At 31.1% G+C, this 16,808-nt stretch overlaps 1 protein-coding gene across 3 annotated transcripts in view; it reads left to right on the forward strand.

The window, feature by feature from the left end:
• Positions 1-16,808, forward strand: part of LOC143075855 (ornithine decarboxylase-like) — a 71,106-nt gene that overhangs the window by 17,489 nt on the left and 36,809 nt on the right. For all 3 annotated transcript variants that reach the window (XM_076251439.1, XM_076251440.1, XM_076251438.1), the window contains exon 2: positions 7,542-7,659. In XM_076251439.1, the coding sequence (XP_076107554.1) occupies positions 7,542-7,659 (118 nt within the window). The remainder of the gene's footprint in view (positions 1-7,541; positions 7,660-16,808) is intronic.

A 16,808-nucleotide genomic window follows, 5' to 3' on the forward strand; every position in this document is an offset into this window, starting at 1 on the left:
ACCGATCGACAAGTGCGTACATTTTTATGAAAAGAGAATTGTATTTTTCAAAATGTCCCTAAATATTTACAACGAGTATATACTGACATTTTTTTTTTAATTCACCCAAGGAAAATATCTCAATAGATTTTTATTTCATCAAATCTTTCGCTGTAATTTTTTAGACTTTCATAAATATCATTCTTTACACCAGAAATGTCATCCGTAAACAAGTGGTAGTGCAATTGTATAATTTTACACGTATGAGTTTTGAAATGACTAGTATATTATTGTCGAACTCGACACAAAATATAACATTCCCCATTTCCATTCTCAATTTTATTACATCTGATTGTTTTTAAATGGAACGTTTTAAGTAACCGGTCGTGTACACTGATACGCTCAGCATTGAAGCGATACATGCACTTGCATTATGTAAATGTGTAATAAGAGTGGAAGTCGCTTATTTACCTAGATGTGTCACCTCACATAACGTCTGGCAATAATACCTTTAGCTCTGCTGATGATCAAATAAGGGAAGGCCCGATTTAGATAAATGTACATGTATTACATAATAGAGTTATGAACACAGTTTATTTTCAAAACATTTTGTACGGAACACAGCTAGTTAATTATGACTTTGATATTTTAAAAAGTAATCGCTCTAAACTTATCCTCCTTTATATTTACTTATTTCACAAACTTAGCGATACAAAACAAGTTAGAAACGACAGACCATAGTTATTAAAAAACATAGTTATCAAATTGGAGGACTTTTCCGACTCTTCATATAAAAATAAGGAGATGATGTATGATTGTCAATGAGACACAACTATCCACCAAAGTTCAAATATATTGGATGTAAGCAGGTATAGGCAACCATACGGCCTTCAACAATGAGAAAAACCAAAATCGGCTATAACAGGCCCCAACATGAAAAATAAGAAACAATTCAATTGAGAAAACTAACGGCCTAATTCATAATAAAACAATTAACGAAAAACAAATATGACAGACATGAACCAACGACAACCACTGATCTACAGGCTCCTGACTCAAGACAGGCACATAAAGAATGTGGCAGGGTTAAACATGTTTTGCGAGCACTTATAACCAGGTCTAATCCACCATGTTCTACATAACAAAACGCCTGTACAAAATCACGCATATGACAGTTGTTTTTCATTCGTTTGAGTTGTTTGATCTTTTGATTTTGCCATTTGATAAGGAACTTTCTGATTTGAATTTTCCTTGGAGTTCGGTATTTTTGTTATTATACTTTTTTTTAAACCATTTTTCTTTAAAAAAAAAAATGTTCATATCAAGTTAACTAAAATGTTTGCCGATAGGTTGCACAAACAAGTCTGGTATAACTCCTTTTTTAGGATGCGGGAAACTGTCGGGGAAAACAACCGCACGTTTGACAAGTGATTTTGACACTGAATTTACGACTACGTTAGTCCTTGCTTGTTTTAGTGCTTTGTGGTTTATAGATATCATGTATTCTTTTAAATCTGGAAACGGTCGGGATTGCTACATGTAGATAATTTATATTCTCAATTTAAACTGGGACTATTATACTGATCTCTTATCCATGAGAATAAAACGTAAATATTTCCGAATTTGTGCTTTTGTTATGTATAATAAACAACATATCAATTTTTCATTTTTTTTTGCGAAGTTTCCCTCTATTGATCCGCTTCGTGAATAAATTGAAACGATATGACTTGACATTATTGTTTTAAAAATTCATGCCAAATTATCAGTTCATATTTAGTATCAGATATACTAGTACGTGAAGTATTTAAGCTATACAAAATTTTTATTTTCCGGGAAAATAAAATAAAACAGAAATCGAATGTTTTAATATGAATTTTTAAAAGTTTGAAACAAAATAATTTTCTTATTGATTCATTTCAACTTGCTTAACATCCAGTGGCATATATTTCATGCATGTTCAGGACGAAATTACGTGTGAGATTCAGTCTTTTGAAAGAAAGATTCCTTTGTATTGATTGATGTTTGTGTAACGTCGAGTGTGGCAATTTTCAAGCATGTTAAGTTCGCCTAAAAAATCTAATCAAACATTTGGTTCATAAGTCAATTTAGTTCGGTATATGGGTCGACAAAGATGATAGGTTAAACATATAACTGACACTTAAAAAAAAAGGTATGCAGATCTGTTTGGGAAAAAAACTAAAACTTTATCCTGCAACTAGTCGCGTATATAGGCTCAGATTTTATGTGGATTTATTTTAAGGATTATTTTACATGCAACCTGCAAGAACAATTATTGTGAGAGACCAAACTTACTTAGGTGACGCTAGTTTTCATATCACTTATCAACATTTTTTTCTTATCTAGAGCTACTGTATGTGAACAAATAAAATTATATTTTTTATTTTTCAAATTTATTTATAACTGATTTTGAAAATCTGGCATCAATAACTATAATTTACATATGTATAATTTACATATGTATTCGTCATTAATTCCTTTTAATTGCGATTATTTGTCAGAGGTATATCATTTGTCTAAAATCGATAACGTTTTGGAAGGATTGACGATGGATAAACGGGGTTGCTTTTCTGCTTGAGTGATTTACCTTACAAAAATGCGGACCATTTAAAGTTTAAAAGGATTTAATACCAGTTTGATTTCGGTCAACAGGGGCGTGGCTAATTAGTTTGACATAGCTTAACCATATCTTAAAATAACTTGAATGACCGCAAGGGAATCTATTTGACTGGTATTAAATGATTTGAAATGGAATAAAATAAATTAAAAAACGGTTTTAATTTTTGTCAATCTTATTCAAATATTCATTAACCTTTTTAAAATAGGGTAAATACCTTTTTGGCCGATCAATCTAAATTCTGGTTACTTGTGAATGAAATCAGAATTTTGGTGAAACACTGTAAATATATCGATCCATTTAAGTGATTCTTTAATTATTCTATGTAACCTTATACTGTTGTAAATAATCCATACATTCGGGTTATATTTTCATAAAACGATATAATATAAAAGGTGGACTGTCTTCGGCGAATAACTTTTCAATATTCTTATTTCGATTCGTTATACTGTTAGTATAGCAAATCTTTCTATTACTCAGTTCAAAATATCCTGTATTGAAAGCACCGATGAACTTATACAATATATTATCATTATATAATTGATATTTAAACATTCAATCTTGTAGCAAGCAAATTATATTCAAGGACATGCTTAGCCTATTGACTTCTTCTTTCACATTTTTTGCAACCTGTATCAGATTAAAAATTAACGTGTATTTTATATATGTGAAATATGATACCAAAAATTCACTCGTCATCAACCAATCTCTGACTGTTACCGAATATGTCCATGTTTGTCATAACTGAAATTTTCTCATACTAAGACTGAGTTTATGAAAAATCCCAACAAAGTCGTACAGGGGTTGAGAACATTTCTCTTACGATTTGTAAGGTACATATTTGTGTTTCAAAAGATTTTGAAATAAAACTCAAGAGTTACCCAAAGCATTGGCGTAAACAGGGATCTACATTTCTGAAAAAGTTTTATTCAGATGATATTGTCTATCCTCAAAAGCATACTAAAAATGAAAAAAAAAGACTAACAATTTGTCAAAAATAGTTATTATAAGCCAAAAACTGCTATTTAAAATTAACGGAGCGTTTCAATCATTTAGTAATCTGTTGATTTTGTTCTACAAAAAATATTTGCTGTTTATTGTATCTGTGTATCTCTTGTGGTTTTACTCCTTTGCAGTTTATTCAATTCTCTAAGTTTTTGTTTGTCACCTTGATTTGTATCTTTTGATTTATGAAATTGTAAGATCGGTAGACTAAGCTTCCATTAATTTAAAGATAATAAGCAGGAACGAAAATTTGACAAAATTGTCATTTCAGGTCAATAACCATAAAAGGCAGTCAACAGATGGTTTCAATTATATTTCCACTTCGGTAGGAATTGTAAAACTGATCAGGTTTGCAATTAAAATTCCAGTCCATCCTATGTATAGTTCGATTGTCAAAAAAACGTACAAAAACTAAAATTTCGGAAATAACTCTATTAGTTGTTCTATTATAGGATAAAAATAGAAAGAGGGACTGGTAGTATTTGGTATATAAATTATTTAATCTTTGTCAGAGTTTTTATGTGAATGTTTTTAAGATATTAGAAAAATTACTTATATGTGTTACTCAATGATCTTTGCACTAGCCATAACTGCCATGGAGAACTGCCTTTTTCGAAATTACCTTTCTTAACATCATAACATTCACTTACCATTATTTTCAAGTCTGCCAGCATATAACAAAAACTCAATATAGGGACCTAAGTACGACTTCTGTGTAAGTTTCAAAGTACTCTACACAGAGTATGAGAAATTCGCAGAAGATCTTGGCAAGCGTATCATTTCAACATAATTGTAAATAATGAAATCAGAGTTATTGTTAGACACTGCAAATATATATTTCCATTTAAGGAATTCTTTAATTATTTAATGTAATCTGATGTAATGTTGAAAATAATCCATGCATACGGGTTATATTTTTATAAAATTATATAATTTAAAAGGTGGATCGTTTTCGGCGAATTACCTTTCAATTATCTTATTTCGATTCGATAAACTGTAATAATAGTAAATATTTTGATTACTTAGTTCAAAATATGCTGCCTTAAAAGCATTGATAAATAAATACAATAAATCATTATTATGTAATTGATGTTTAAAGTTCACCCTTGGAGCAAGTAAATTATATTCAAGGACATGCCTTTTCTATTAACTTTTTCTTACACATTTTTTACCAACAATATCAGATTAAAAACTAACGTGTATTTCATATATGTAAAATATGATACCAGAAGTTCACTTGTCATCAATCAGTGTCTGACTGTTACCGAATATTTTCATTTTTGTCATTACTGACATTTTCACATAATAGAACTAATTTATAATTAAGAAACAACCCAACAGTCGTACAGTTGTTGATAACATTTTCAAAATATTAGAAAATTACTTATATTCTTACCTAATAGTTTTCTTTTGGCCATAACGACCATGGAGATCTAGCTTTTTAGAAATTAATTTTCATAACATCATAACATGCATAACATCAATTTTTCATTCAATTCAAGTCCACCAGCCTAAATTAAAACAGTATTTTGGACATAAAGACGTCTTCCGTGTTCATTGTGAATATCGAAGTGTTTTACACAAAATTGTCTAGGTTCATGAAAAATATAAATGTATTGACTTTAGGACAAAATCACATTAACTGTTACGGTGTATTTACAATACAAGTCAGTTTTGTAAATAATTTATTGTATAAGTTTTATAAAAGGAGGTGCTATGTTTTTGGTGTGGTTTAAAACGACATTTTCGCGTCGGAAAAGCTACACAATTTGTTACAATTATTAATAGTTTTTTGCAGATAAGTTTGTTCTCTTTTTTTCCTTGCAATGCCTTTTTTCTTTAAAATTTGAAAATCAGAATAGTATATATTAGCCCCCCTTTTTTCAATTTATAATATGGCTGTTCTATAGTTAATGAAAATATTTGGTTATTTGATAGTATACAATGTAAATATAGATGTACAAAATAACAAACTGGCACAAAGAGAGCAAATAATCGTAGTGTAGATCTAACGTGAAACAAATATGGACATTTATAGGTCATATATAGGACTATTTCTAGTACAGTGTAATTCAGTAATATTTTACAACAAGTCTTTTGTTCTTTAATAATCTTACATTTTGATGTGGTCCAATTCGGCTTACTTTTTAAAATTTATAAAAAGTTTTGTATTATTAACTTTACGTGACGCAATTTCACTTTTTGGTGGTGATAAATTAACAAAAAGTCATATTATTTGTTTTGAAACTGTTAGGAAGATTGAATCAACGATGAGCATTCCTCTTGTTTCCTTATCCCATCTTTCAATCGATTGCATATTTCGTATCTATGAATTCTGTTATATATCACGAATTCTTTAATGAAATGTGCGTACAATACTCTGAACGTTTACATTGTGCGTTAACGACGTTTTTTGATATTTCAGTCAAATAAAATGAGAATATGCTTGTTTCTGTCAAAAACCTCAATAGAATATAACGGATTGAAAACATACCAGAACGTAGTGCATATCTAAAATACTTTCAATGCATAGATTTAATTTCAAAAATGTGAAAAATGTGTTTATAGTTTTGATATGAAATGAAAGCCGAATGACTGGTGATTACCGTAGAACATTTTTGACTTATCAATTTAAATGATAAAAAAATTGCACGAAATTGTTGTTTTTTCCTGTTTCTGTGTTTACCTATTTAGGACTTCCTGTAAAACCGGAACCAGTATGCTCTTGTATGCAATCAAAATTATGTTGATCTTTTAGCCACAAGACAAGTCAAGGTAGTGTCTGACTTGAAACGGTTTTTACTTGATTTGAATTCAAGACAAACGAGCTAAGAATGCTTGAAATTGAAGAACTAAACATACATGTATAAAAGCAATGGGACAAGAATTAGTGGTGTGCCTCCAAAACCCCGATGCGCACCAACACATGACTGCTATCAAATTAATCAAATGCTTTAACACAGTGTAATTTGCATTGAAGTCAGGTAAAATAAGTATATTTCATTAAAAATTGGTATCGTCCGGATTGTTTCTTCAAATCAAAGACATATCGTTCTGAAAGGAAAAAGCTCCATATAGATAGATAGAAAATATTAAAACTTTGATTTATTAGGGGATAGCTACATGTGACACCCATTGTGGTACTTCAAAAAAAAATATCTTTTATTAAGTGATTTGGCATTAGACAGAAGCAGAGTGATAATTGACTCGTATTTAGCCCTAATACATCACCAAGAAATAGTTGAAGAATTGACAGGATTAATTATTACGATTTCAGAAAATCATGCACAAATAATTTTATTAAAACTTAAAATGCAAGTTTTCAATTTTGCAATTTATAATTCTGTATAGTTCTAAAACGTTTTTATTATTACATGTAATATATCTTACAAAAAATTCAGTCGTGTTCAGTCATTTAGCTTGCAGTCAATCTAGGTCTATCCATCCAATTTGAAAGCAGATGAAATGAAACAAAGTTATCAGGACAAATGATAAATGTGACCGTTATGATATTACTGGCAGAACAGACATTGACAGATAATGTCATAAGATATTACTACGACAACGAAATGCATCAAACAACCCAGTAGTAAAAAGTAAAAATAAACTTGACAGTATTTTGCAGTTTTTCTCTTATCTGTTATGAAACAGATTATGTCCGATGTTCGATTGTGATATTTCTATTAAATGTAAATTCATATGGCTATTGATTCATGCATAGCAGAAGATGCTTATCTCGTCAAATCATCCGGTCTCATTTTTTTTTTCAATTTTGGGATTTGTCTCTACTTTAATCGATTTACAAGATTTTAACATTTGTACATAAACTGTCTCCTTAACATATTGTGTAATGTACTACAGATTTAAGAAATACTGATTAGTTATTGGAAGATTTTGATAATTCTTAATGTTTTATCTACAGATTTAAAAGGAGATCCAGAATGCTTAACGTCGGCAAACATACACCTGTGGAGATATTGGAAAAACTACCACCCATCAGCAATCAAATCCAGGAAAAAATTGACAATTTTGGAGATGACGTAATGAGTTATTTTATGTTCTTTGATAATCATATAACATGTTTAACAAAGTACTCACTAGTCAATGAATTTATGTCTTAAACAGTCATTTTGATCTTAATGTCATTTTGAAAGTCTGAACATTAGATGATTGAGTCATGTTCAGTCTTTAAATCAATCCATCTACTGCGGTTCAGTAGCTTTTCAAACAATTCAGTATGTTATAGTAGTAAAACTAATAATGATAATAATAATGATAATAATAATAATAACAATAATAACAATAACAATAATAATAATAATTGAAAACCAATTGTTCAGAGAACAATTGAAAAACTTTCCACATCAAAGAAGATAGTTTCTTCATACTGATGTGATAATTAATGGTTTAAATATATTTTTGAGTGATATAAGGGAGATAATATGCTACCTCCGGTGAAATGAATGTCACTCCCGGTCTCATATGATAGCTTCTTTCACACTGATTCCAAAAATATATATTTTCTATATACTTTTGTATGTAGAATCGGAGATCATTGGCCACTTCCGGTTTGTTGGAAGTCATTTTTAGTCTTCAGTAATTAGTTTATGTATCTATATGACAAAATATATGGATTCTGTGTACTTTTATATGAAAAAAATTGCAAAAAAGGCTACCTCCGGTTTTCTCAAGGTCACTTCTGGTAGTCATTTTTCAAGGTAATTTGTCACCTAACCTTTTTTACAAGGTCAAATGGCTTTATAATGAACTTAGTTGAAGTTATAATCAAATAACCTCATATCAAGACATTTCAGGGGCACCAACTCCTATAAGATGCCATTAAATTGTATCAGACTAAATGTAGCATATCTTCTTTACAATAAAGCAGACATTTTGCACTTGTTCTTTTATATGTATCTTTCAAAGTGTCGGAGAAAATGCAAAAACAAGCAAAAGTCACAATTGAGAACTTGACCTTGACCTTTGACCTTGACCTCCTTTTCTAAGTTAGGACCTAGGGATTTCAAATAAAAACATTCTAGGGTTATACGGTTGACTGTTTATGAGTTAAAAAAACATAACGACAAATTTATTTTGTAAAGGTAGATAACTCCTATAAAATTTCATCGAATCGCTTCAATCCAAATAAGCCAAAAATTACTGAGGATGTAATGAACAATTTGTAAAAAAGAATTTTGTCAATATCTTTTTTTGTTACCAAGGAGATGCACTCACTTGATAAACAGTGAATAGGGAGATAACTCTTACAAAGAAAATAGTTCGGCTTAGCCTTGACCTAATTTTCATTTTTTTGGACCAAGGACCTCAAATCAAAAGATCCTAGGTCTCTATAACTTATGGTTTACAAGATAGAAATGCATATCACTTATATCAAATGCATAAGGGGAAATAACTCTCATATGGAGCTTTCATATCGCTTCGGTCAAAATAGAACAAATCATGTGAAGGATATAACGAGCAATTTTGTAAAATAAATTTGTCGTAATCTTTTACGGTTGCGAAGGAGTCGTGGACACAAGGAAAACAGTGTTTGGGGAGATAACTCCTACAAAGAAAAGTATTCGGTTACGCAGGGTAAATTTCAAAAGCGCATAAACTGTTCGATATCATATACCAAATATCTAAGCGACATATTTAGAAACAAATGTTTATCGCAAGAACAAAATTTGGCGGAAGAAAAAAAAATCAGAAGAAAAACAATAGGTCTTTCCACAGAAAAGTGGAAAGACCTAATAATCAGAACAAATACAATAGGTCTTTCCACAGAAAAGTGGAAAGACCTAATAATAATAATAATAATAATAATAGTATAGGGGCATTAGCTACGAAGTAGACAAATGTCAAAATATGATTTTTTTTTTGTTTCAAATATTTATAAAAGTGGTATGGTGAAATAATAATTAACCTTAATTATATTTCGCTATAACTAGTCAGTTTTGTCAAAAAAGACTCAAACATTGATAATTTATAATTAGCTTGCAAGTCAATAATTCGATTCATTTAAATCTGTATTCATACGATCTGTAATTTAAGCCTTTATAGGGACGCTCTACGCATGGTCTAAGCATGTTTAGTTATTAAAAAGAGAAGAATGTCAACATTGAAAAGTATAACAAAGCAACCACAGGATGTATCCTTTTCGGTGACTGATTCTGCCCACAAAAATCATTCAAATACAGGTAGAACGAAGATTGAAGATTTATATATTTTGTTAATCTTTGACATGAATTCAAACAGACCGAAATAAAAACGTCATTATATGCGATTGCATGTGCTTGCCTGTGTATTTATATTTATATTTATGTTTCCGTCATGTCATATTGCCTATGGGGTTCTTCGGAGGTCATCTCGATTGTTAATTGCATGGCGTCTATTCTAAAATACACAAGAATTGTTACACATTATAAAGAGTCGATGCACGTTAATTGTTTCTTTAGGACTTATAGCATTCATATAGACGTTTCAGTATGTTATAAATGAAATATGAGATTTTGAGTGGAATCGGTAAACATGATTTTGAGTGAAATCGGTAAACATGAATTGGACAGTTAATGCACTTTTAATATTTGTAGTGATAATAAGAAATATAATAAAATTGAAATTATTGATAATCATAATAATAATGGTAATGAAGAAGTAGAAAAATAATACTGACAATAAAGAAGAAGAAAAATAATAATGATAATTTAAAAGGAAAAAAAAGATCAAGTAAAAAAGTTTTAAATAGTCAGAAGTAATTTTTGAATGATGAAAAGATGCAAAGGGAAATAAAATAGTAAAGATCACAACGTATTGATCATCCTGTTAAATCTACAGAATCTGCTGAGGTATTTGGTTATAACATACTCAAAATGTGTTTTAACCAATGACTTGGGGTTGAAAAATATCAACCTTCATAAGAATAACCTTCCGTTTCAGAAGATAGCTTATCGTGCACCGATTCCACAAACATCTAATTTGTAGACCTTTTAATTGAGCTAAGGGAGATAATCAGCTACTTCGTCTAAATATCACTTTCGGTGTGAACTTATTTTCAACTTTTATCAGATTCAAAAAGAAAATGTTCGTATATTTTTTAATAAGGGAGATAATGTGTAGCTTCCGATGTATGTAGTTATTTGAAAGGTAAGTTTTACCTATTCCTAATGTATAATTATATATGAAATGATTAAAAGAATATGTGCGTTGGGTTAACTTCAAGTGAAAATTCGCGATTTTTTACTTATCATCTAAACATGTTCATAATATTATGGAAAAAAAAACACATTCATAAAGTTGTAAATTTATATTCCTCCTAATAACGGAGTAATCGAATATTTGTAAATTCTTTGGTTGACATTCGTCATCAGGGTGTAACGTTTTAGCCTGATTTTGAATGCTGGGTATTAAATTAAAATCAGTTAAAGTCTTAATCGCTTGTCGAATTTTTACATAATTAAAAGCGCGCAGATGACCGTTTTGTCATAGCTAATAGCCATAAAATAAGAATGAAAGAAAATTAACACGCGTGTAACGTTTTGCATTGATAAGATAAACACTCCTATGGTTATGGTATACGTTTTCGATTTAATTTAATACATTAATGGTATCGATTTTATTTCTGGATAATTAATGAACAAATTATTTACTGATATTAAACGGAAAATATTTGTCGCTTTTATTTACCATTACAACGCAAAGTCTGTGTAAATAGAATGTGTCTATTACTTCGGAAAGGCCTCGTTTATTTCCCGAAAAGATGATCATTTTGTTAAACAATTCAGTCGAACTTTACTAAGTGGATCTTAGCATATACCGTACACTGTAACATGTGTGATTGTTGTCATTTTGAATGGATTAACGGAAAGAAAATGGTGAGTTTAATACACCAAGATTAAATATCCAATAACAAGAAAAAAAAATTAAATGTATAAATTCATTGAAACTGAAATTAAAATCTTTAATTCCAGCAGTGTATAAAACTAAAAAAGGAACAACTTTCGATTACGTACTTTGTAATAAGTCACAAGTTTAATAGGTCAAAATGTCACAGGACAGAAAGTCACAAATTTGATAGGTCAAAAAGTCACAGGACAGAAAGTCACAAATTTGATAGGACAAACAGTAACAGGACAAAAGTGCATATATAAGATAAAGTTCTTGAAATAATATCTTTTCATTACATATATCTATTTTACAATTTATGAAATCTCAACGTCATCTCAAAAGTTCGAATAAAGAATTAAGTCATGTTTCAAAGTTCAGTCAATTTTCAGTCTTATCCACTGCGGTTAATTCAGTTACGTTTTGTATCTGACCAAGCAGTTCGGTATGATGTTGATATGTAGATAACAAACAAATACTGAACAGTCTGAACATAGATGGAACAGAACGTTATTGGCTGAGGATATTACGAGCAGTTTGAGAGAAAAAAATGTGTTGTCGATATCTTTTACGGTTGCAAAAGAGTAGACCAATAAAACAGTGTCCATGGAGATAATTTTACAAAAGAGTTTGTGTTAAAAACGTGTGAATTTCAAAAGCGCAAATATTATACGATATCATGTGCCAAATATCTAAATGATACCTTGCGACAGACATCCTCGCCGGTTGATTGCTATCCTTGCCTTGGGCGGAGTTGGGGCTTGTGTGTCTCAGTGTCACCAAGATAAGCGCCAACTGAGGCTTTGTATTCTGAAAGGGTTCCCAATTTTAAACAAATCAACTTATAGAAGACAGACTAAAACAATCAAAGCATTCATGAGGCGCCCATTGATTAGAATAAATAACGGTGCTCCGACCTGTTAGCAGAGTGTTGCTATCCGTGTTAAAGGAGGATTGTAACTGGTTTCTTGGGGTTATTTTTTTACTCTCTCATTTTCTGTCTTGGTCCTCCCTCATAGAATGCTAGATTGGAAGACTTATAAACACGGTTCGGTCAGTTAGCTACTCATTCCTTGCACAACAAATTCAATCTTTCATATTCATTCTATGGTCTCCTTTTTAAAAATGTTGCTTTGAAGAATTGTTTTACTGGATAACCCCTTGCACAAAGCTTGTCCATATAAGATATGCTCATGCTAATCTTGTATCTTTGGTGTTTTGACCATTTTTGTATCCTGTATATGGAGATAGGGAGTTTCGAACGATAATTTGATAATTCCCCCAAAGAGGAAGAACTTCAATTTTAAATTATGATCAAGAACCATATCATGTTTTAGAAAGTATTGATTAACCTAAATATGCTGCTAGAATCTCATTGTTTGTGATTGAAAACATTTTCCAAAATGAAAAATGGCTACTTTTTAAATGTGTAAACAGGGAAAAACTCAAAATGTACTTTATTTTGAAGACTTTTGCGTATTACCTGTTAGGGCCTTCTCGATATAAAAGTCTCAACTTCAGTCCTTGAATTATAACAGACAGAGGCAGTGACCTGTTAGATATGTTCAAAACAGAAATATCTTCAAATTGCAGTCGTTTAATTATTAACGAAAATGGAACAGTGTAGAAATATTAATCTGATAACCTATCTTCTTAATTATTTATTTACTAGTGCTTCTAAATACATTTATGTTGGTCCTATTGAAGTTCAAGATAGTCCGTATATTCCAAATCCATATTCCTGCTTCAATTGACAGAAATATAAGGTGTTGCAATGTTAAGATGACGGTCATGTGTTGTCTGCCTGCAATAATGGAACAACATTTCTGAGCTGCATAGCTAGGTAAACCTAAGGTTTCCTCCAAATTTCAAAACACAAAAAGAAATACTTAAGCTTAAATCTGTAGGAAATATATCATACTAGGAAGTTCGATAGATTTATTCGGCCACAACCAACACCATGCCTCCCCAACAGTGACATGGTGTTGGTTGTGGTTCATTGGGTCTTAGCTAATCGGCAGTTGGACCCTTGCCAAACGTGGGCGTCCATTTGGCTGTGCGAGATTCTGCCACGTTCGGTCAGACTGGGGAAATTAAATATAATGCCTCGTGTAGAAACAGTGCCACGCTCTCTTCGTGCAACCTAACAACAACTCTTTTTGGGATCCGAAGGTGGCATTGTGCAATGCAAAATTTCTACTCCTATCCAATATACCCTCATTGTCTAGTGGAAGTCCACACTTTCCAGACCTTCATCCCGGACGGCCTCGGACGTTAAGTAAACATCAATCAACCCAACACCATGCCTGGTATACTTTTGCAAGAGATGTTTCAGAAAATACTGAAATCAAAATTTGTACTGCTGGAAGCACACTTACGAACTTTTAGTGCAGTTTGTATTGTTCTTGAACAGAAAATAATTGTCCAAGTTTCCTCGGACAATCTCATTTAATATATTTCACGTATAAATAAAGGCAACAGTAGTATACCGCTGTTCGAAATTCATAACTCCATTGAGGAAAAAACAATTCCGGGTTACAAACTAAAACTGAGGGAAACACATCAAATATAAGAGGAGAACAACGACACAACACTAAAATGCAATATACACAGAAACGAACTATAATATAACAATGGCCATTTTCCTGACTTGGTACAGGACATTTTAAATAAAAATGGTGGGTTGAACCTGGTTTTGAGCTAGCTAAACCTCCCGCTTTTATGGCAATGTTAAATATAACATTAAAATGACAACATTACACGACAGGACTACAATACAAATAAATGGGAGAACATACAGGACAGAGAAACAAACAAATAATAGCTATCAAAAGGTACCAGGCTTATAATTTAATACGCCAGACGTGCGTTTCGTATACATAAGACTCATCAGTGACGCTCAGATAAAAAGAGTTCGAAAGCCAAAACAAGTACAAAGTTAAAGAGCATTGAGGACAAAAGTTCCAAAAAGTTGTGTCAAATACGGCTAAGGTTATCTGCCTGGGATAAGAAAATTCTTAGTATTTAGAATAATCCATACTTTTGCAAACAGTAAATTTATAAAACTGACTATATGATAGATTCACATGTTAACACCAAAGTGGTGACTAACTACAGAATAGAAACGAATACGTAAAACAACATAAATCAGCACATAAAAAAGGCACAGCCGAACAACGTATAATATGTTAGCCGAAGAGAACAACGCACAAAAGTGACGTCACATTTAAATTTCTATTTTTTTCCCTAAAAAAATAGGATAGAGTTCAAGGTTAAGGTTTGTAATACTGATATAACATGTATTAATAACAATGAAAATTACAATACTTATTAATATAAAAGAGTGGTGGTAATTATATAATTAATTGTATTATCTAGCTATGTCGGTATTTCTTCTAAATCAAACTGTAAACCAAATACATCGTATAACTTTAGTTGACTCACACTAAAATCTTATAAATGAACTGGGTGATTAATAGAACAGAAAAAAATAAGATTTACAACTACAAACGATAAGACATTTGACAAAATCCGATGATAATAACAAATATAACATCAAAACTAAATACATGAATTGTGGATAGAAAAATACCGTGACACGTCTTATAGCAATGCGAATTCACACTCAGCAAAACAGTCACCATCGGGAATAAGTCATGTTCGGTACTTAAATCAGACGACGTTATGGCAAACCACAATATAACACGTGGTAAAAATGTCCTTAGTTAGTTTGAACAAAGACACATCGTATGGATAAACCAATTCGTGATGGTGTCCATAAAATTTACGGAGTGTCATTTTTAATCTGTCCTCCTCATGACTCTGTTGGATCAGTTTCTGCGTTGGGAGGACACTCCTGTATATGAAGTCCCCTAATTTATTGACCAGGAGTAGATCTTTAAATGGAAGATCAATAACGAAAGTCATCGGACATGTCTTATTCGACACCCTTTCAAAATCAGGGAGTGCACAATGGGATAAAAAACGGCAAGCATCATATCACCATTTACATTTTTAATTTGTGACCAGTAAGAAATAGGGCTGCATTGTGTTGATCATTTGTAAGAAAATTCATCATAGATTTATGAAATTTTGCACGCCAGAAGCGTTTTGTCTACAAAAGACTCATCAGTGATACTCGAATACAAAAATTGATATTGGTCTTTGTTCAAATTTAGTCTTGTCAGTCATAGTTTATGCCTTTAATCAACGCACCATGTTATTTAATATACACTCCTCATTTTTACCGGTTGACGTATTTCGCAATAACAAAGAATTTGATTTATTCTAGTCATGAAGAGAATTTTCATATTTGCATTGGACATTAAAGGATCAATAAATCAATCAATTTCAATTAATGATCTATATAGGTTTTTGGTTTAGATGAAAATTGGACCAGTATAATTAATCATTCAGGTAAGTAAGTGAAGTAGATTGTGAGAATTAAAACTGATTTTACATGGAGAGGTTCAAACAAGTTCACGATAGGGGATCTTAAATATATTAATTATAGGAAAACACAATCAAAATCATAACTATAGTTAAAACCAAATGGTTACTAAACATTCAGCTGAATAAAACAAACAACTCGGGTAAAACGGCGACTTTGATTTATTTGCGATTGCATTTCCAGTTAGTTTATCAATTCTAAAATAAAAATGAAGAAAGATTTAAGAATGTCTAACGAAAAAAGAGTGGACTTGGAAAAGTTAAGTTATAAACTGTCATTAAAGAATAATTACTACTACACAGAATGGTACAACAACCGCAACAAACGCATAAAGAGTAAAAATGGCATTGAATGGCAAAAACTCTTATAAGGAGTGGTTTGTTAATTTCAGCCATGTTACTTATTTGTATATCATTTTTGCTGTGTAAAGTTTCTCTCTATGTTTTTTAGTTTTCTTGTTAATGGAAAAATGCAAAATCGGTCAAAACGTTTCTGAAAGACAATAACTCCTATAAGCAAGACGACTGCAAATTTCAGTTGGTTTGACTTATTTGCATATCTTGTCTTGCTGGTCAATTTTGCTTTGTACAACTTCTCTCTGTCTTCTGTCATGTAGTTTTCTAAAAAAAAATCACAAAAAATAGATTCAGATGTCTTTAAATTATACCACTGGCAAAATTTCAATAACAAAATTGAACAAAATAAAGACTTGAATTTACTTAAGTTTTTGTGAAACAAGAGAATGTCATGCGGACTCAAAATGACAATGTTTAACTTTTGATGCTTCGAACAAAAATAACACAATTCCTTGTGTTTGGAAACTGAGAATATGTGTCAATGAATATTCAATACTGA

The sequence above is a fragment of the Mytilus galloprovincialis genome, chromosome 5, assembly GCF_965363235.1.
Source record: "Mytilus galloprovincialis chromosome 5, xbMytGall1.hap1.1, whole genome shotgun sequence".
Lineage (NCBI taxonomy): Eukaryota > Metazoa > Mollusca > Bivalvia > Mytilida > Mytilidae > Mytilus > Mytilus galloprovincialis.